The following is a 14,437-nucleotide window of genomic DNA, read 5'->3' as shown; positions in this document are numbered from 1 at the left end:
AGGAATATTTCGGGCTACACATTAGCCCCTGCAGAACTCTCGGTCTTACAGAAAGGCCTGTCCTTCTGTCCGACACCCAACTGGGACTCTTTCCAGCTGGATAAGGACTTGCAACGGTTCTATCGTTCTATACGCCTCAAGACCCATTTCAGTCTATCTAATGAGATCACCGTGAGCAGGATACCTCTACCCGGGGGTACCCCGGTCCCGGTACTCTCCATTACTACCCTTGGCCTACGTAACCCGAGCTCTTTCAACCCCCCTCATACCAATCATGCAGCAGAAACCACTATAGCCCTGATTGACAAAGACATCAGGAGTTTAATACACCAACAACGCCTGGGATTTTTTCCAACCCATCAAAATCTCACTATTGACGAGAGACAGGCCCTTAAAAACCCACAGAACAACAAACACATTATTATCAAACCCGCTGACAAGGGGGGGAGCCACGGTCATAATGGACAAATCAGCTTACACGGACGAAATTCTTCGCCAATTGGCGGACACTGCTACATACAGACACATAAGCCATGACCCCACCAGTACCATCCACTCCAAAATCCAAACTATCCTGAAAAAATACCTTCACAACAACACCATTGACTCCAAAACTGCTTCTTTTCTGACCAATACCCACCCCATCACTCCCGTATTCTACATCTTACCAAAAATCCACAAGTCTCTCACTAACCTTCCTGGTCGACCTATTGTAGCTTCCACAGATTCCATCCTATCACCACTGGCAATCTACCTGGAGAAGATCCTGACACCACTTGTAAAAAATACACGAGCCTTTCTACTCGACACGAATGCTTTTTTAGGAATAATCAGGAATATCCCGTGTCTTCCACCAGGCAGCCGATTGGTCACGATGGACGTGAACAGCCTATACACCTCCATAACCCACGACAAGGGTTTGGAAGCTACCTCACATCTTCTCCTGCAATCTAACTTAGCACCATCATCAATTGAATTTTGCCTGGAACTACTGTCCCTTATATTACATGAGAACTTCTTTTTATTCAGGGATAAATTCTACATACAGACACGGGGGACTGCAATGGGCTCCAACGTAGCGCCAGCGTATGCTAATGCGTATATGCATAAATTTGAGGAGGAATTTGTCTACAACAATGATCTCTTTAAAATATACTGCACCACCTATTACCGTTACATTGATGACGTCTTCCTTATCTGGCAGGGCCCGACTGATACTCTTACCACCTTTTTCACCCATCTCAACTCCATTAGACCAGAGTTACAATTCACTCTTAACCACGATGCAGACAAGATTTCTTTCCTTGATACATTAGTCATTCAGGACGGCCGTGGCAAACTTACCATGGATCTATTCACTAAACCCACCGATTGCAACAGCTTGCTACACTACTCCAGTTGCCATGCCAAAACTACAAAGAATAGCCTACCCCGTTCTCAGTTCCATAGGGTCACCCGGATTGTTTCAGACCAGAACATTCTTCCACAGCGATTACAAGACATGTCACAAAAATTTCAGGAACGCAACTATCCCACCAAACTCCTCCTACTAGAAAGGAACCGGGCCCTGACCCCTACACCACAACATCCACCCACCGTAAAAACTGAAAGGATACCATTCGTTCACACATATCATCCTTTTATGCCGAAAATACACGCCACCATCAAAAAACACTGGCCCCTTCTTTCCAAAGCCTACCCAGAGATTCCGGCATTTTCAACCCCGGCTCTTATGTGCACCAGGAGAACATGCAACATTAAGGATAAAATCATTAGAGCAGACCTTGGCAGCACACGGACACTCCCATCCCAACGTTTACTCAATACCCTGTCTCAACTGTGCCGCCTGCTCTAATATCATTAAATCCGACTCTGTCACCCACCCCAGGACAGGAAAGAGTTATCCAATCAAGGGCTTCTTCACATGCGATTCCAACTTCGTCATTTATGTCATCAAGTGCCCTTGCGGCCTACTCTATGTAGGAGAGACGACACAGCACGTACGTGACCGGATTGCAAGTCATAAATCCACAATCCGCTGCAGTAAAAATTGGCCCCCACTACCTGACCATTTCTCTAAAGCAAAGCATACCGTTGCCCAACTCCGTTTTCAGGTTTTAGAACACGTAGCCAGACCCAGACGGGGTGGTAACCATATCAGGCTTCTCAAACAACGTGAGACCTACTGGATCTATACCCTGCAAACCCTCTCTCCTAGGGGACTCAATAGGGAAATAAATTGGACCTACTGACATAATCTTTTTCCTAGTGGGATACATACCTTCCAAATTCTCATGGTGAAATAAATTGAACTTACTAACGTGTTCCCTCTTAGTGGTATATATACCTGACAAATCACCCCCTTGGGGATTCAATAGTATATTAAATTGGACCTTCTAACGCACTCCTTCATTTACAGACCCATTGAAAAATCCCCCTTCCTTCGGGTGAGTACCTACTACCCCACTACCGCTTCGTCTTTATACGCATGACCACTAACCCCCCTTTCTACCCCCACTTTACATTGTGACAGGCATTACCTGACATTCTCTCTCTCTCTACCTCTCTATGAGTATATATACCATATAGCATGTTGTGCATAATTATTCAGGAGAATCGTCCCTACTTGCCATAGCATGTCACTCCCCAATATATAGGGTTACTTTACATTACCTCCTACCTGTTTCCATACCATTGCTGTGGGTTACTAAACTCTGTGCTTCTATGCCATGATGGGTCAGTTCATACACTACAAATATCAGGGTCGCAGCACCATGATAACCTGCATGCATCACCTCCCACATGTGACCTGCTCACAGCACGTCATTCCTCTGTATATCCTACTGCTACTCCCAGTTCAGCCCTCCATGCAGAGCTTTGTGACTCTGTACACGCCCACAGTTACTCCCTCTCTCACTACAACCCCCTACACAGTGCGATGTGGCTGGTTACCATGGCTACCAATAAACAACCACTGTCACATGACGAACCAGCAACATGCAACTTCCGGGACACGCCCCCTGATGACGCACTTCCTGCAGCACTGTGTACATAAGGCAGCCTGACTCCCACACTACCAACAGCCTAACCTGGGAACGCTGCCTGTACCCTCCACTTCTACCATTTATGGGACTCCCCATCTAGAGACACCCCTGATACAGGAACTGCAGGTACTTATTGACCCCTATGGGCTTTACCCCTTATCCAAACCCTTTGACAGCACTGGTAACCGGCAATACTTCTATTTCAGCTCTCCACAGGCTGATGAACCCCTGTCTTTTGTTAAGGTACTTATATCCACTAACTTAGGCATTCTACCCCATGCCTCATGATACTGATCCGTATCCCCTCATTGTTGCAGCTTCTGACTGGAACTGCTCTCTACCTTCTATGGTGCCTTCCTGCTAAAATAAACTTGATACAAGTAAGGAACCCCCTATACTCAAATACCTGTGCTCCCCCTGGTATACCTTGACTGTTTTTAACTGCTTTTATTTGTATATAATATTCCTCTGCCTCCATCCTATCCCAGCCCTCCACCCCAACACCCCCCCCTCCTCTCTCCCTCCCCTTTCCATCCCCCCCTTTCTCCTCCTCCCTTTTTTTGACACCGTCTACTCTGTTACCTACCTCTTTCGTAACTCAGTGTCAACCGAGATGTATTCTTATGTATGACTTTCAACTATGCATCTTTTGTTATATTTTTTTCTCATCATGCTATTTATCTTTTTTGCAGTAGCGACTTAATGAATAAGGCCAGTGTGGCCGAAACGTCTACCTATTGTCGCCTTCACCACTGTTATTTTTTCTACATTTCATTTGTATAAATAAATTGGCACTAAAAAGCAAAACTTCCTATGAGTGTGCGATGAATTAATTTTTACATGTCCCTGGACGGTCAGACACAGCCATTACACAGTACACAGCAGGGGCACATTTATAAGATTCTCTCAGCACAGGAACATTTTATTTAAACACATTCAATTGTGGAAGTTATTATTATTCCAAGATCTATTGATTAAAATCTTCTTTAGTTCATGGGAAAACCCCTTTAAGGTGCAGGGCTCACCTATCATTGTTTGAGCTAATCTATTTATGTAGTTGGTATCACAGGGGCTTTTGTAAATAAACCTCTAGCTGACGTTTAGTAAAATTTGTCAATAGCATAGTAAACATGATTGTTTCCAAAGGAATAGAATTCAACATTCGGGGTTATACATATACTGGCCTGTTCTTATTGACCAGACACAAATACACAAAGATATTGGAGTGGTTCATCTAAGAGAAATAATCTAAATGTCTGGCTTATTAAGATTTTAGGCTGTATCATCACAGGTGGCCATCTGGGAGTGGACAAAACCCAGGAATTGCAGATCCTGTCCCTTCTGCCACCAGCTAACCGCTTCCACCTCTCACTTCTGAAGTCCCCTCATACCGTTACCTATCATAGAGGTGCTGTTTAAGTGAATTGGCATGGATTTGGTTGGCCCTCTTCTTAAATCTGGTTGTGGGCATCAAAGTATATAAGTATATTGGTCATCATCGACTATGCTAGGTGGTACCCAGAAGCAGTTCGCCTGAGAAACTCCTCCGCTAATAGTATAGCCTGCGAGTTGGCCCACATTGTTGCCCGTACAGGTCTATCGAGGTAGATCCTGGCCGACCAAGTAACACCCTTTATGAGTAAGGTGATGAAGGAACTGTGTAAGGCCTTGCAAATTACACAGCTGAAGACGTTAGTTTACCTTCCACACACAGACGGCCTTGTGGAAAGGGTTAATAAAGCCTTAGAGTATGCTTAGGAAGGTCATAAATATCATAAAACACAAGATTCTGACAAACGCATGTGTGGGTGAACTTGAAGCTCTGTCGAATTCCCAAGGCCTGCCGAGAGGTGATCTCCAACGAAGTAAAGCGTATGTTGAATCTCGGAGTCATTGAGGAATCTAAGAGCCAGTGATCTAGCCCGATTTATGATTGTTCCAAAACCTGATGGCGAATGGAGATTCTGTAATGATTATCAAAAGTTGGACGAAGTTCGACCCATATCCAATGTCGAGTGTCAATGTGCTGATAGAGAGACTTGGGCAAACAAGGTACATAACCTCCTTTGATCTAGCAAAGGATTATTGACAAATCTCCATGTCACAAGAAGCCAAGGAGAAGATGGCCTTCTCAACACCTGACAGATGCTTCCAATACATCCGGATGCCATTCGGACTGCAGGGAGCTGCTGCCACCTTTCAGAAGACCATGCACCGGATCCTCGCACTCCATAAGAATTACGCCACAGCATACCTGGACGATATCATAATCTTCAGCCCGGATTGTAAAAATCATCTGGGAAAGATCCAGGAGGTGTTTGATGCTCTCAGGAAGATGGGGCTTTCTATAAACCCCAAAAAAGTGCCATGGGGAAAAAGAAGGCAAAATACCTTGGATATGTAATAGGTAGAGGCAAGATCAAACACTAGATCAGTAAATTGGACGCAAATCCAAAGCTGGCCGAAACCACTCATAAAAGCAAGTTAGGGCCTTTCTGGGAATCGTGGGGTACTACTGTACACGAGGTTCCTTCCAAACTTTGCTATGGTGGCCGCAGCCCTGACTAACCTCCTTAAGGGGACAAAATCAATTATGACCAAATGGACTTCAGAAGTGAAGACCTTCCTCTCCCTCTCTATCCATGTAGTATTGACTAGCCATCTGGGGAGAGAGACTGATGCCCTCCGCAGGTCCCCTGATGAACCCTGGTGGCTACGTGTCGGGACACCTTATGAGGCGCAGCTAATGATAAGTTTTACTTCCCTATACTTTATATGATACCATTGTGATTGTGTTATTGTGGACTGATATTTTTTCATAGACTTGTGTGAACAGCCCTGACTATTTTTTGCTCTGATGATTCAGAAATTTACTGTATATTTGATACCATTTTGTGGAGAATCAGCTCTAGGGATCCCTTTAATAATATAAGAAAAGAGAAAAACCAATGCAGGTGATAGAGTGCATCTTGGGCTCGGGTAATGAATGATATATCTTATTCATCAATTTATAAGCCCTACTAGCCAAGTTTTTTTGATTTTTGTACAATCCCTATATTTCCCGAGAGCTGTATTCTGCTTATCTGAATAGTTGTCGGTTTTTCAAATGTCTGTTTAAATGGTCTGCTTCTGAATCTATGCGTTCACTTCCTTCTATCTTTTTTCACGACTGTAGTTTTGTATTTATTAGGATAGAGGATTTTTTAGGAATATAAGGGACACCGTCGCTGAGCGGGGGTGCCACGTAGCACAAATTGGGGTGCCAACCTCCGCTGGCAGGAAGGGAGAGATATTAGGGATAAAACAGGGACAGATTTAGCCTGTACTCTATCCTGGTCGGTGTGTAACCTAATTTGGTTATTCCCTAATAATGCATTATTGTATGTTTTGTTTACTACCGATTTTCTAGTCCTTTTAGATAAATTATTAAAAGTTTTATATTTTAGGGGTCTAATTTTTCATAGGTTTTTCTGATATCCCACTTTGTCTGGTCTGGGTAGGTCTCTGGGCCCCATACTTCGCTGCCATACAGTAGTATAGGGGTGTTGACTCTGTAAAATATGTTGAGCCAGACTCTCACCAGTGGTTTGAGGTGGTATAGTTGTCTTCTGATGGCGTTGAATGTTCTGCACACTTTTCTTTTTAGGGCTTCCGCTGCTTGCTTGAGGCTCCCGGTTTGGTTTAGCTCCAGACTGAGGTAGGTATAGCTGCTGCTTTTCTCCAGCGTGGAGCCATTTAATGTGAGGGAGGGAGTGGGGGTTTTGTTCTGGTTCCTTCTCTGAAACACCATGACTTTGGTCTTCTTTTGGTTGATGGGCAGCGCCCATGTGGTGCTGATTGTTTCCAGCACTGCTAGGCTATCTTGGAGGACTCTCTCGGTTGGGGAGAGTAGCAGGAGATCATCTGCATACAGCAAGAACTTCACCTTTTGGTCGTGCAGACTGAGGCCTGGGGCGGAGGAGGATTCCAGAGCTGCAGCCATTCCGTTTATGTAGATGTTGAATAGGGTTGGGCTCAGACTGTATCCCTGTCTGACCCCGCGTCCTTTTCCCATTCACCTTCACGCTGCAATGGTTCTCATTGTATGAACTCTTGATGACGCCATAGGTTCTGCCGCCTTTTCCGCTCTCTAAGAGTTTCAGGAAAAGACCAGGATGTCACACTGAGTCAAAGGCCTTCTTAAAGTCCACAAAATATGCAAATATTTTACCTTGTTTTTTTGCTGAGGCTCTGCAGGGTGTAGATGTGATTGGTGGGTCATCATGAAACCAGCTTGGCTTCTGCTGATGATTTCATGTTGGGTGAGGAAGGTGGTGATCCTTTTATTAATGATGCTGTTAAACAGTTTTCCCAGAATGCTGTTGACACAGATCCCTCTGTAGTTTGCTGGATCGTATCGGTCCCTATTCTTGTAGACGGGTGTTATGAAACCTTGATTCCAGCTTTGAGGGAAGTGGCCATCACTCAGGACGTGGGTGAATAGTTTTGACAGTGCTGCATGTATGTCTGGGGAACTGTATTTGATCATCTCTGGCAAGATGCCATCACTGCCCCCAGCCTTCTTGCATTTAAACCGTTTGATTCTGTCATTTATTTTCATCACACTGATTGGAATGTCCAGAGGATTTTGGAAGTCTTTGATTGTCTCCTCCATGTCCCTCAGTTTTGTGATTAGGTGCTACTGGTCTGGGGTTATGTCTTCTTCTGGTATGTTCCTGTAGAGGCCCTAAAAGTAGCTGTGCCAGATTTTGCTATTCTGAATGTGGAGGGTGCTCTGCTTGGGCTTTGTGCCAATGTGACTACAGGTCTTCCAGAATGAGTTGTCCTGGAGGGAGTCTTCAAGCTGCTGTAGTTTGTGGGAGAAGTGCCTCGGTTTTTTCTCCTTGAGGATGCGCTTGTATTGCTTCTGTAGGATTTCATGGGCCGCTCTTAGGTCTCTGTTGTTGGGGTCTCTGTGTTTTTGGTTTGCCATTTTTATGTTTGCTGGGTCCATGTCGGTAATTGCATAATCTATCACACTGTTGCCTGTGTGGGAGTTTAGTGTAAATCTCCCTAATGAGTCCCCTCTGAAATGCCCATTCAGTATATACAGCCCGGGGCTCCGGCACAGGTTCAGCAGTGTCCTCCCGCTGTTATTCACAATTCTATCTTTTCTGTTTCTTGCTGTCTGTACTTAGTCGCTGTAAAAGGACTCGTCTCCCAGTACGTATGTGTTTCCATCAGGTGACACGTAGTCTGTACCCATCCTGGCGTTGAGGTCTCCACAGATGAGCACCCTGCCCTTGGACTGGAATTGGGCTGCCTCTCTCTCTGTAGGATCTCGAAGATTAAAGTATGGGGATTCTGATGGAGGAATGTAAGCTGCGCAGAGGTAGATGTCCTGCTGAGAGGTGAGGATGGACCTGCTTATGACGCGCCCCCTGGGCTGTGGGGTACTCGGTAGCTGGGCCGGTCGTTGCTAGGGGAGATGTCACAGTGGCGGTGACCCGGTCCGTGAACCAGGGCGGTCAATAAAAAGGGTTTTAAAGAAAAGGGAATAGAGTTTCTATATATATTTTTGTGACATCACCTGTGGTATGCGGCTATATGGAGCCGCCGCTGCCGAGCAGGTCCTCTGGAGCTGATGTTATCGCAGCAGAGTTGGTTCAGCTCTCCACAGGTAGAGCTAAGCTCCAGGGCGGTGCTTTGATGGTAGATGGTGAAGTAACTGTGGTTGTGCAGTGTGGTGCAGGTGATGATGGCGCAGCAATAATTCACGGAGACAGTGGGGTGCAGTCTTCAGGGTTTTACTCACGATTATCACGTTGCTCCTGGTTACAACTGCAGTTCATAACCACCCACTTTGTCCGGTGTTTACTCAGGGAGGGGTTCAGCAAACCCTCAGGTAATTCCTCCTGGTCGTCTTCCTGCGCTGGTTCTCACCCTCCTGCCTGCGCCTCGCAAACAGTGTCCCAAGCCAGTAACCGCAGATCTTGGTGGTCAACCTGGAATTCCCTGGATCTTGTGTGGCTACTTTTTTGGTGATTAATTGCGGCTGTGGCAACTACACCCTGGAAGTGTAGACACCCCCGGGTTCTACACTGTGTGCAGAATTATTAGGCAAGTTGTATTTTAGAGGATTATTTTTATTATTGATCAACAACTATGTTCTCAATCAACCCAAAAGACTCATGAATATCCAAGCTTAATATTTTTGGAAGTTGGAGTGTTTTTTTTCTAGATTTGGCTATCTTAGGAGGATATCTATTTGTGCAGGTAACAATTACTGTGCCGAATTATTAGGCAACTTAATAAAAACCAAATATAATCCCATCTCACTTGTTTATTTTCACCAGGTAAACCAATATCGGTGCACAAAATTTAGAAATAAACATTTCTGACATGCAAAAACCAAAACCCAAAAAATTAGTGATCAATATAGCCACCTTTCTTTATGATGACACTCAACAGCCTTCCATCCATAGATTCTGTCAGTTGCTTGATCTGTTTTCCATCAACATTGCTTGCAGCAGCCACCACAGCCTCCCAGACACTGTTCTGAGAGGTGTACTGTTTTCCCTCCCTGTAGATCTCACATTTTATGATGGACCACAGGTTCTCTATGGGGTTTAGATCGGGTGAACAAGGGGGCCATGTCATTATTTTTTCTTCTTTTAGACCTTTACTGGCCAGCCATGGTGTGGAGTAGTTGAATTATGTGATGGAGCATTGTCCTGCATGAAAATCATGTTTTTCTTGAATGATACCGACTTTTTCCTGTACCACTGCTTGAAGAAGTTGTCTGCTAGAAACTGGCAGTAGGTCTGGGAGTTGAGCTTCACTCCATCCTCAACCCAAAAAGGTCCCACAAGTTCATCTTTGATGATACCAGCCCATACCAGTACCCCACCTCCACCGTGCTGGCGTCTGAGTTGGAGTGGAGCTCTCTGCCCTTTACTGATCCAGCCTCTGGCCCATCCATCTGGCCCATCAAGAGTCACTCTCATTTCATCAGTCCATAAAACCTTTGAAAAATCAGTCTTAAGATATTTCTTGGCCCATTCTTGACGTTTTATCTTATGTTTCTTGTTCAAAGGTGGTCGTTTTTCAGCCTTCCTTACCTTGGCCATGTCCCTGAGTATCGTACACCTTGTGCTTTTTGATACTCCAGTAATGTTGCAGCTCTGAAATATGGTAAAACTGGTGGCGAATGGCATCTTGGCAGCTTCACACTTGATTTTCCTCAATTCATGGGCAGTTATTATACACCTTTTTTGGCCAACACGCTTCTTGCGACCCTGTTGGCTATTTGCCATGAAACGCTTGATTGTTCGGTGATCACGCTTCAAAAGTTTGGAAATTTCAAGATTGCTGCATCCCTCTGCAAGACATCTCAGAATTTTGGACTTTTCAGAGCCAGTCAAATCTCTCTTCTGACCCATTTTGCCAAAGGAAAGGAAGTTGCCTAATAATTAAGCACACCTTATATATGGTGTTGATGTAATTAGTCAACACCCCTCCTCATTACAGAGATGCACATCACCAGATTTACTTAATTGGGAGTTGGCTCTCAAGCCTATGCAGCTTGGAGTAGTACAACATGTATAAAAAGTATCATGTGATCAAAATACGCATTTGCCTAATAATTCTGCACACAGTGTAGTTGAATATTGCAATTCTCACTAGTTAGGGGCCGGTCCCCTTTGCGGCCTGATCCTTCCACTCCTGGTAGATTCGGGCGTGTGGGTGGCCTCCAGCACTTCCCGTACCCCTAGGATCCACTCTTCTGGAGCCTTTCTCCCTCCTGAGCAGAGCTCCTGCAGAGCTCCTGCTCCTTTCACTCTCCTCCTCTGACTGAACACCACCCCCAAGATGGCTTCCCCTTTTTATATCCTTCTTCTCAAGTGCTCCCCCTCTCTTCTTCCTCCACCCACACCCACTACATGGTTCCCTCTTTCTTGGTTCCTCCCACTCCAGCCAGGGACAGGGCTCAGCAGAGGAGCAGCGCATCTTGCCCCTCCTGCCGGTCTGGAGTAGTGTAGTGTTGGATGCAGGTGTTTGGGTCCCGGGCAGTACTTCATCCTTACCTGAGAGTGGGGTACCACACCTCTGGGTGAGATGTAGTACCTCTGGCGACTGAACCCTCAGGGGCGCCACACTTATTCTCATCCAGATGTGGCTGTCTCCTCTTTTTATTGCCTTGATGTGTTCTTTGATCTCCTCCTTGTACCAGATTAGTATGCCCCCTGAGCAGCGGCCCTGTTTGCTGTTTTTGTTTTTCTGGGCAGAGACAGATAATTCTCTGTATGCCATGGCTGCAAGGGATTCCTCCTCTGCTCTGGCCCATGTCTCCAGGAGGATTTGAATGTCAATGTTTTTTTAGCCTTTGTTTGAAGTCTGGGTCGTTTGTCTTGGACACAAAAGCTGAAGCGTTCAGTCCTTGAATGTTCCAGCTGCTGATAATTAAGGATGTCATATTTTGTAGATATACCTTTATAGAGAGATTTTTATAGGATCTAGCCGGTTTTATTGGTGGGTTTGGGTGGCATATTTTACTTGGTGTCCCATGAGTTTTCTGCACAATGTGTTGAGCAATGTCCTTATTTCTGCCATGTTGCTGCTCTCTGTTGCCATTGTGGGGCATGTAGACTCCTGTACTTCTGCCATCTCCGTGGCCTCTCTCTGGGGATCGCTGTGGGTTGCCATCTTGTTTGAGGGCGTCTTGATTGTGGTTTCGGAGGACTGTTTAAAACCATGTCCTTTAGCTCTTCTGCTAGTTGGCTGACTCCTTGTTTATTGAGATGTTTGTCATCATATAGATGACAGAGTATAGGTAATTGATCACCTCCTCTGCTTGTGGAATTGTTGAGCAGCGGATTTTTAGGACCCGTGCCCCCGGGAACAGTCTTAGTGTCCAGATATTTCCCATATGAGTCTATTAAAAGGACTATGTCAGGGCCTGGTGCTTTATTTGGGTCATTTGTTTTCTTTGTGCCGTTGGGTCCTTGGGTATCAGTTGCTGTGATGGTGCTCTATTTTCCTTGCTGGGATTGAAGGTGGAGTTTTTCTTTGTGGTGTTGGGTCCAGGGGTGCTGGTTATCCTGGTTTGCTTTGCGTCTTGGGCTGTATTTTTATTGCTGGGATAGTGTGTGGAGTCCATCTGGCTGTGGCTGTTGCACGTCTGTGGTGTGTCAGGCACCGAGGTAGTTGGTACAGGCATCGGTTTTGGGGGGGTGATTGTACTTTGTACTTTGTGGTGCCTTCTCTGGTTTTTGTTGCAAGTTTGATGATTTTGGCTCTGTAATTTCTTTTTTGAGCTGTGAATTTTCTTTCTGCAGCATTTGAAGTGACCATTGCATATCACACAGGTCTGTTTTCACCCTTAATATTTCCTCCCTCAGTTGATCATTTGCATTGTTCGCACCATTGCTTCTTTGAAATTCCTCTTTGAATTGGATAAACTCAATTTCTAGTTGGGACAGGCAGTCTCTGAGTATATCCATCAGTTGGTTGTGAAGTAGATGGGGCTGGGGGTCGGCTGGAGACCCTGCCTGCTGTGATCTGATCAGGAGTGATTGTGCGTTCTCTCTGCCTCAGGATTATAACTTGGTTATTAATGTGCTGGAATTGTTGATAAAATTCCTCCAATTTGGGTTCTGTTCCTTAAAACTCTCAGGGTCCTCCTCTTCCTGTACTCAGTTTGTGTGGCACCCTGCTATTACAGGTACCACAGGACCCAAAAGGGTGCATGTATGGACTTCTCCACAAGAGGCCCTCGTTACATAACAGACACCTCCACCCTTCTGCCTCATACCACCAGAGGGAGCCCTGTTAGGGATATATATACTGGAGGGCGGAGTTAGGTAGGCAGAGTGTGCTGGCACTAGAGACCAGTTAAGAAGCAGCACCTGTTGAGCTGCTGTGTTGAGGGCCCCGAGTGTGGCCGGAGGCAAGGAAAAAGGAGTTAAGGGGGCAGAGGAGCATCTAAAGCTCACCCCAGGACACAAGCCGTACACCAGGTCCGCGCCTACAGGGTCCTCTACACCCAGTAGGGACAACTGGCATACCAGGAGGATTCCAGACCCCTGGTCAACCTGAAGCTATCATCATTTTACAGAACTAGGAACCATGAAGGCCCAAGCGTCCAGGGATAGTGGTAGCCGGAGAAAAGTTCTATTACCAAGCAGACAGGTGAGAGAGTGAAACAGCATAGAAGCTAGGCCTAGTTCCAGGCTGGCCAGAAGCTTTAGAGAGAGGAAGAAACGGACCAGGAGGCCTAATACCCACTCACTGGGGAGAGTCCTGAAGTGCAACCTCCTAATAGGTACCCTGGACCATACCTGCCGTTACACCAGTAAAGGTACTGAAGCGAATCCCCTGTGTGCGTGTCCGTCATTCCCCCTGAGCCGACCGGGCCACCTCTCACCTGCATCCCTTACATCAACCCTGCCCCTGGGGCCAGCTCCGCCTGTAGGGAGCAGAAACATCCCAGCTGCCATCCCATCATCCCCGGATGTCTGCAGCAGCGCTGGTACCCATTACCAGGAGCCACAGGTGGCGTCACGAGACAAACTGTTAACAAACCCCTTTTAAAGAGTGACCCCCGAGTACGGGCCCGGGAGCCGACTGCCGTGACATCCCAAGGAGGTAAAGGCCCGGGTACCGAGTCTCCCCATATTACCCCTGGGCGAGTCATTTGCACTTGCTGATGCCAGGTGTTTTGACATTCTTGTAATGTTTACTGATCGTCTGGTCCCAGCTTTTGTGGTGCCCTGAGTAGAATAACTCATTTGTTTTTTCCCCCTGTTTGTTAAGGTCTATAAATAGGGTCTCTAGATTTTTCCTGATGGTGTCCATTTTTATGGCTTTTCTCTCTTCCCTGGATCAGGCATTCTCAGGGAAGGTTATCACTAGTGTGTCAGGCCCCCTGCTGTCTACGCCTGCTGTCTCCAGGTCTCCTGCCTTGCCTGCAGAGCTATCCCTGTGTTTTCATTTTGAAATGCTTTCTCTTATATTTTCTTGTGTGTAATATACAGTCAGTTCTTATTTTAGCAATGTATTACCATGGAGCCCTTACCTTGCGGGTGCGCTGTGCTCAATTAGGGATGGTGGTTGTTTGCTGGGTCTCCAATAGGCAATCTTGTCTTGTCTTGCTTTTGAATCTTGATTTTTCTTATGTCTTTTCATGTTGTGGCTTAAAATCTTTGTCCGATGTGCTTAGGATTTCGTCATGTCTGTACATTTTCGGGATATGTCCTCCAATCTGCTCATTATAAGGTATAAACTTGAGTTTGATAAGGAGCTCATCTTGCAACGTCCTGCTCTGCTTGTGTCCAGTGTCCCTTTCTCTCTCTCTCTCTCTTTCTTTCTTTCTTTCTTTCTTTCTTTCTTTCTTTCTTTCTTTCTTTCTCTTT

At 45.8% G+C, this 14,437-nt stretch overlaps 1 protein-coding gene and 1 long non-coding RNA gene across 3 annotated transcripts in view; one reads left to right on the top strand and one right to left on the bottom strand.

Annotated features, from left to right (window-relative positions):
* The window catches only part of DSN1 (DSN1 component of MIS12 kinetochore complex), a 79,848-nt gene extending 77,026 nt beyond the window's left edge, over positions 1-2,822 (bottom strand). The window contains exon 1 of one of the 2 annotated variants that reach the window (XM_073654165.1): positions 2,681-2,822. In XM_073654165.1, coding sequence (XP_073510266.1) covers positions 2,681-2,804 — 124 coding nt within the window. In that variant the 5' untranslated portion in view covers positions 2,805-2,822. The remainder of the gene's footprint in view (positions 1-2,680) is intronic. The other variant, XM_073654163.1, reaches the window with a different exon arrangement.
* Positions 2,823-2,941: 119 nt separating this feature from the next.
* LOC141165338 (uncharacterized) lies at positions 2,942-3,851 on the top strand. Its single transcript, XR_012251144.1, has 3 exons — positions 2,942-3,170; positions 3,251-3,424; positions 3,737-3,851. It is a non-coding gene; the product is annotated as an uncharacterized lncRNA (long non-coding RNA).
* The last annotated feature ends 10,586 nt before the right edge of the window (positions 3,852-14,437 follow it).

This window comes from Phyllobates terribilis, unplaced genomic scaffold, assembly GCF_046119375.1.
Source record: "Phyllobates terribilis strain yellow unplaced genomic scaffold, ASM4611937v1 Scaffold_11__3_contigs__length_659146591, whole genome shotgun sequence".
Lineage (NCBI taxonomy): Eukaryota > Metazoa > Chordata > Amphibia > Anura > Dendrobatidae > Phyllobates > Phyllobates terribilis.
This window is presented reverse-complemented; position numbering and strand designations above follow the sequence as displayed.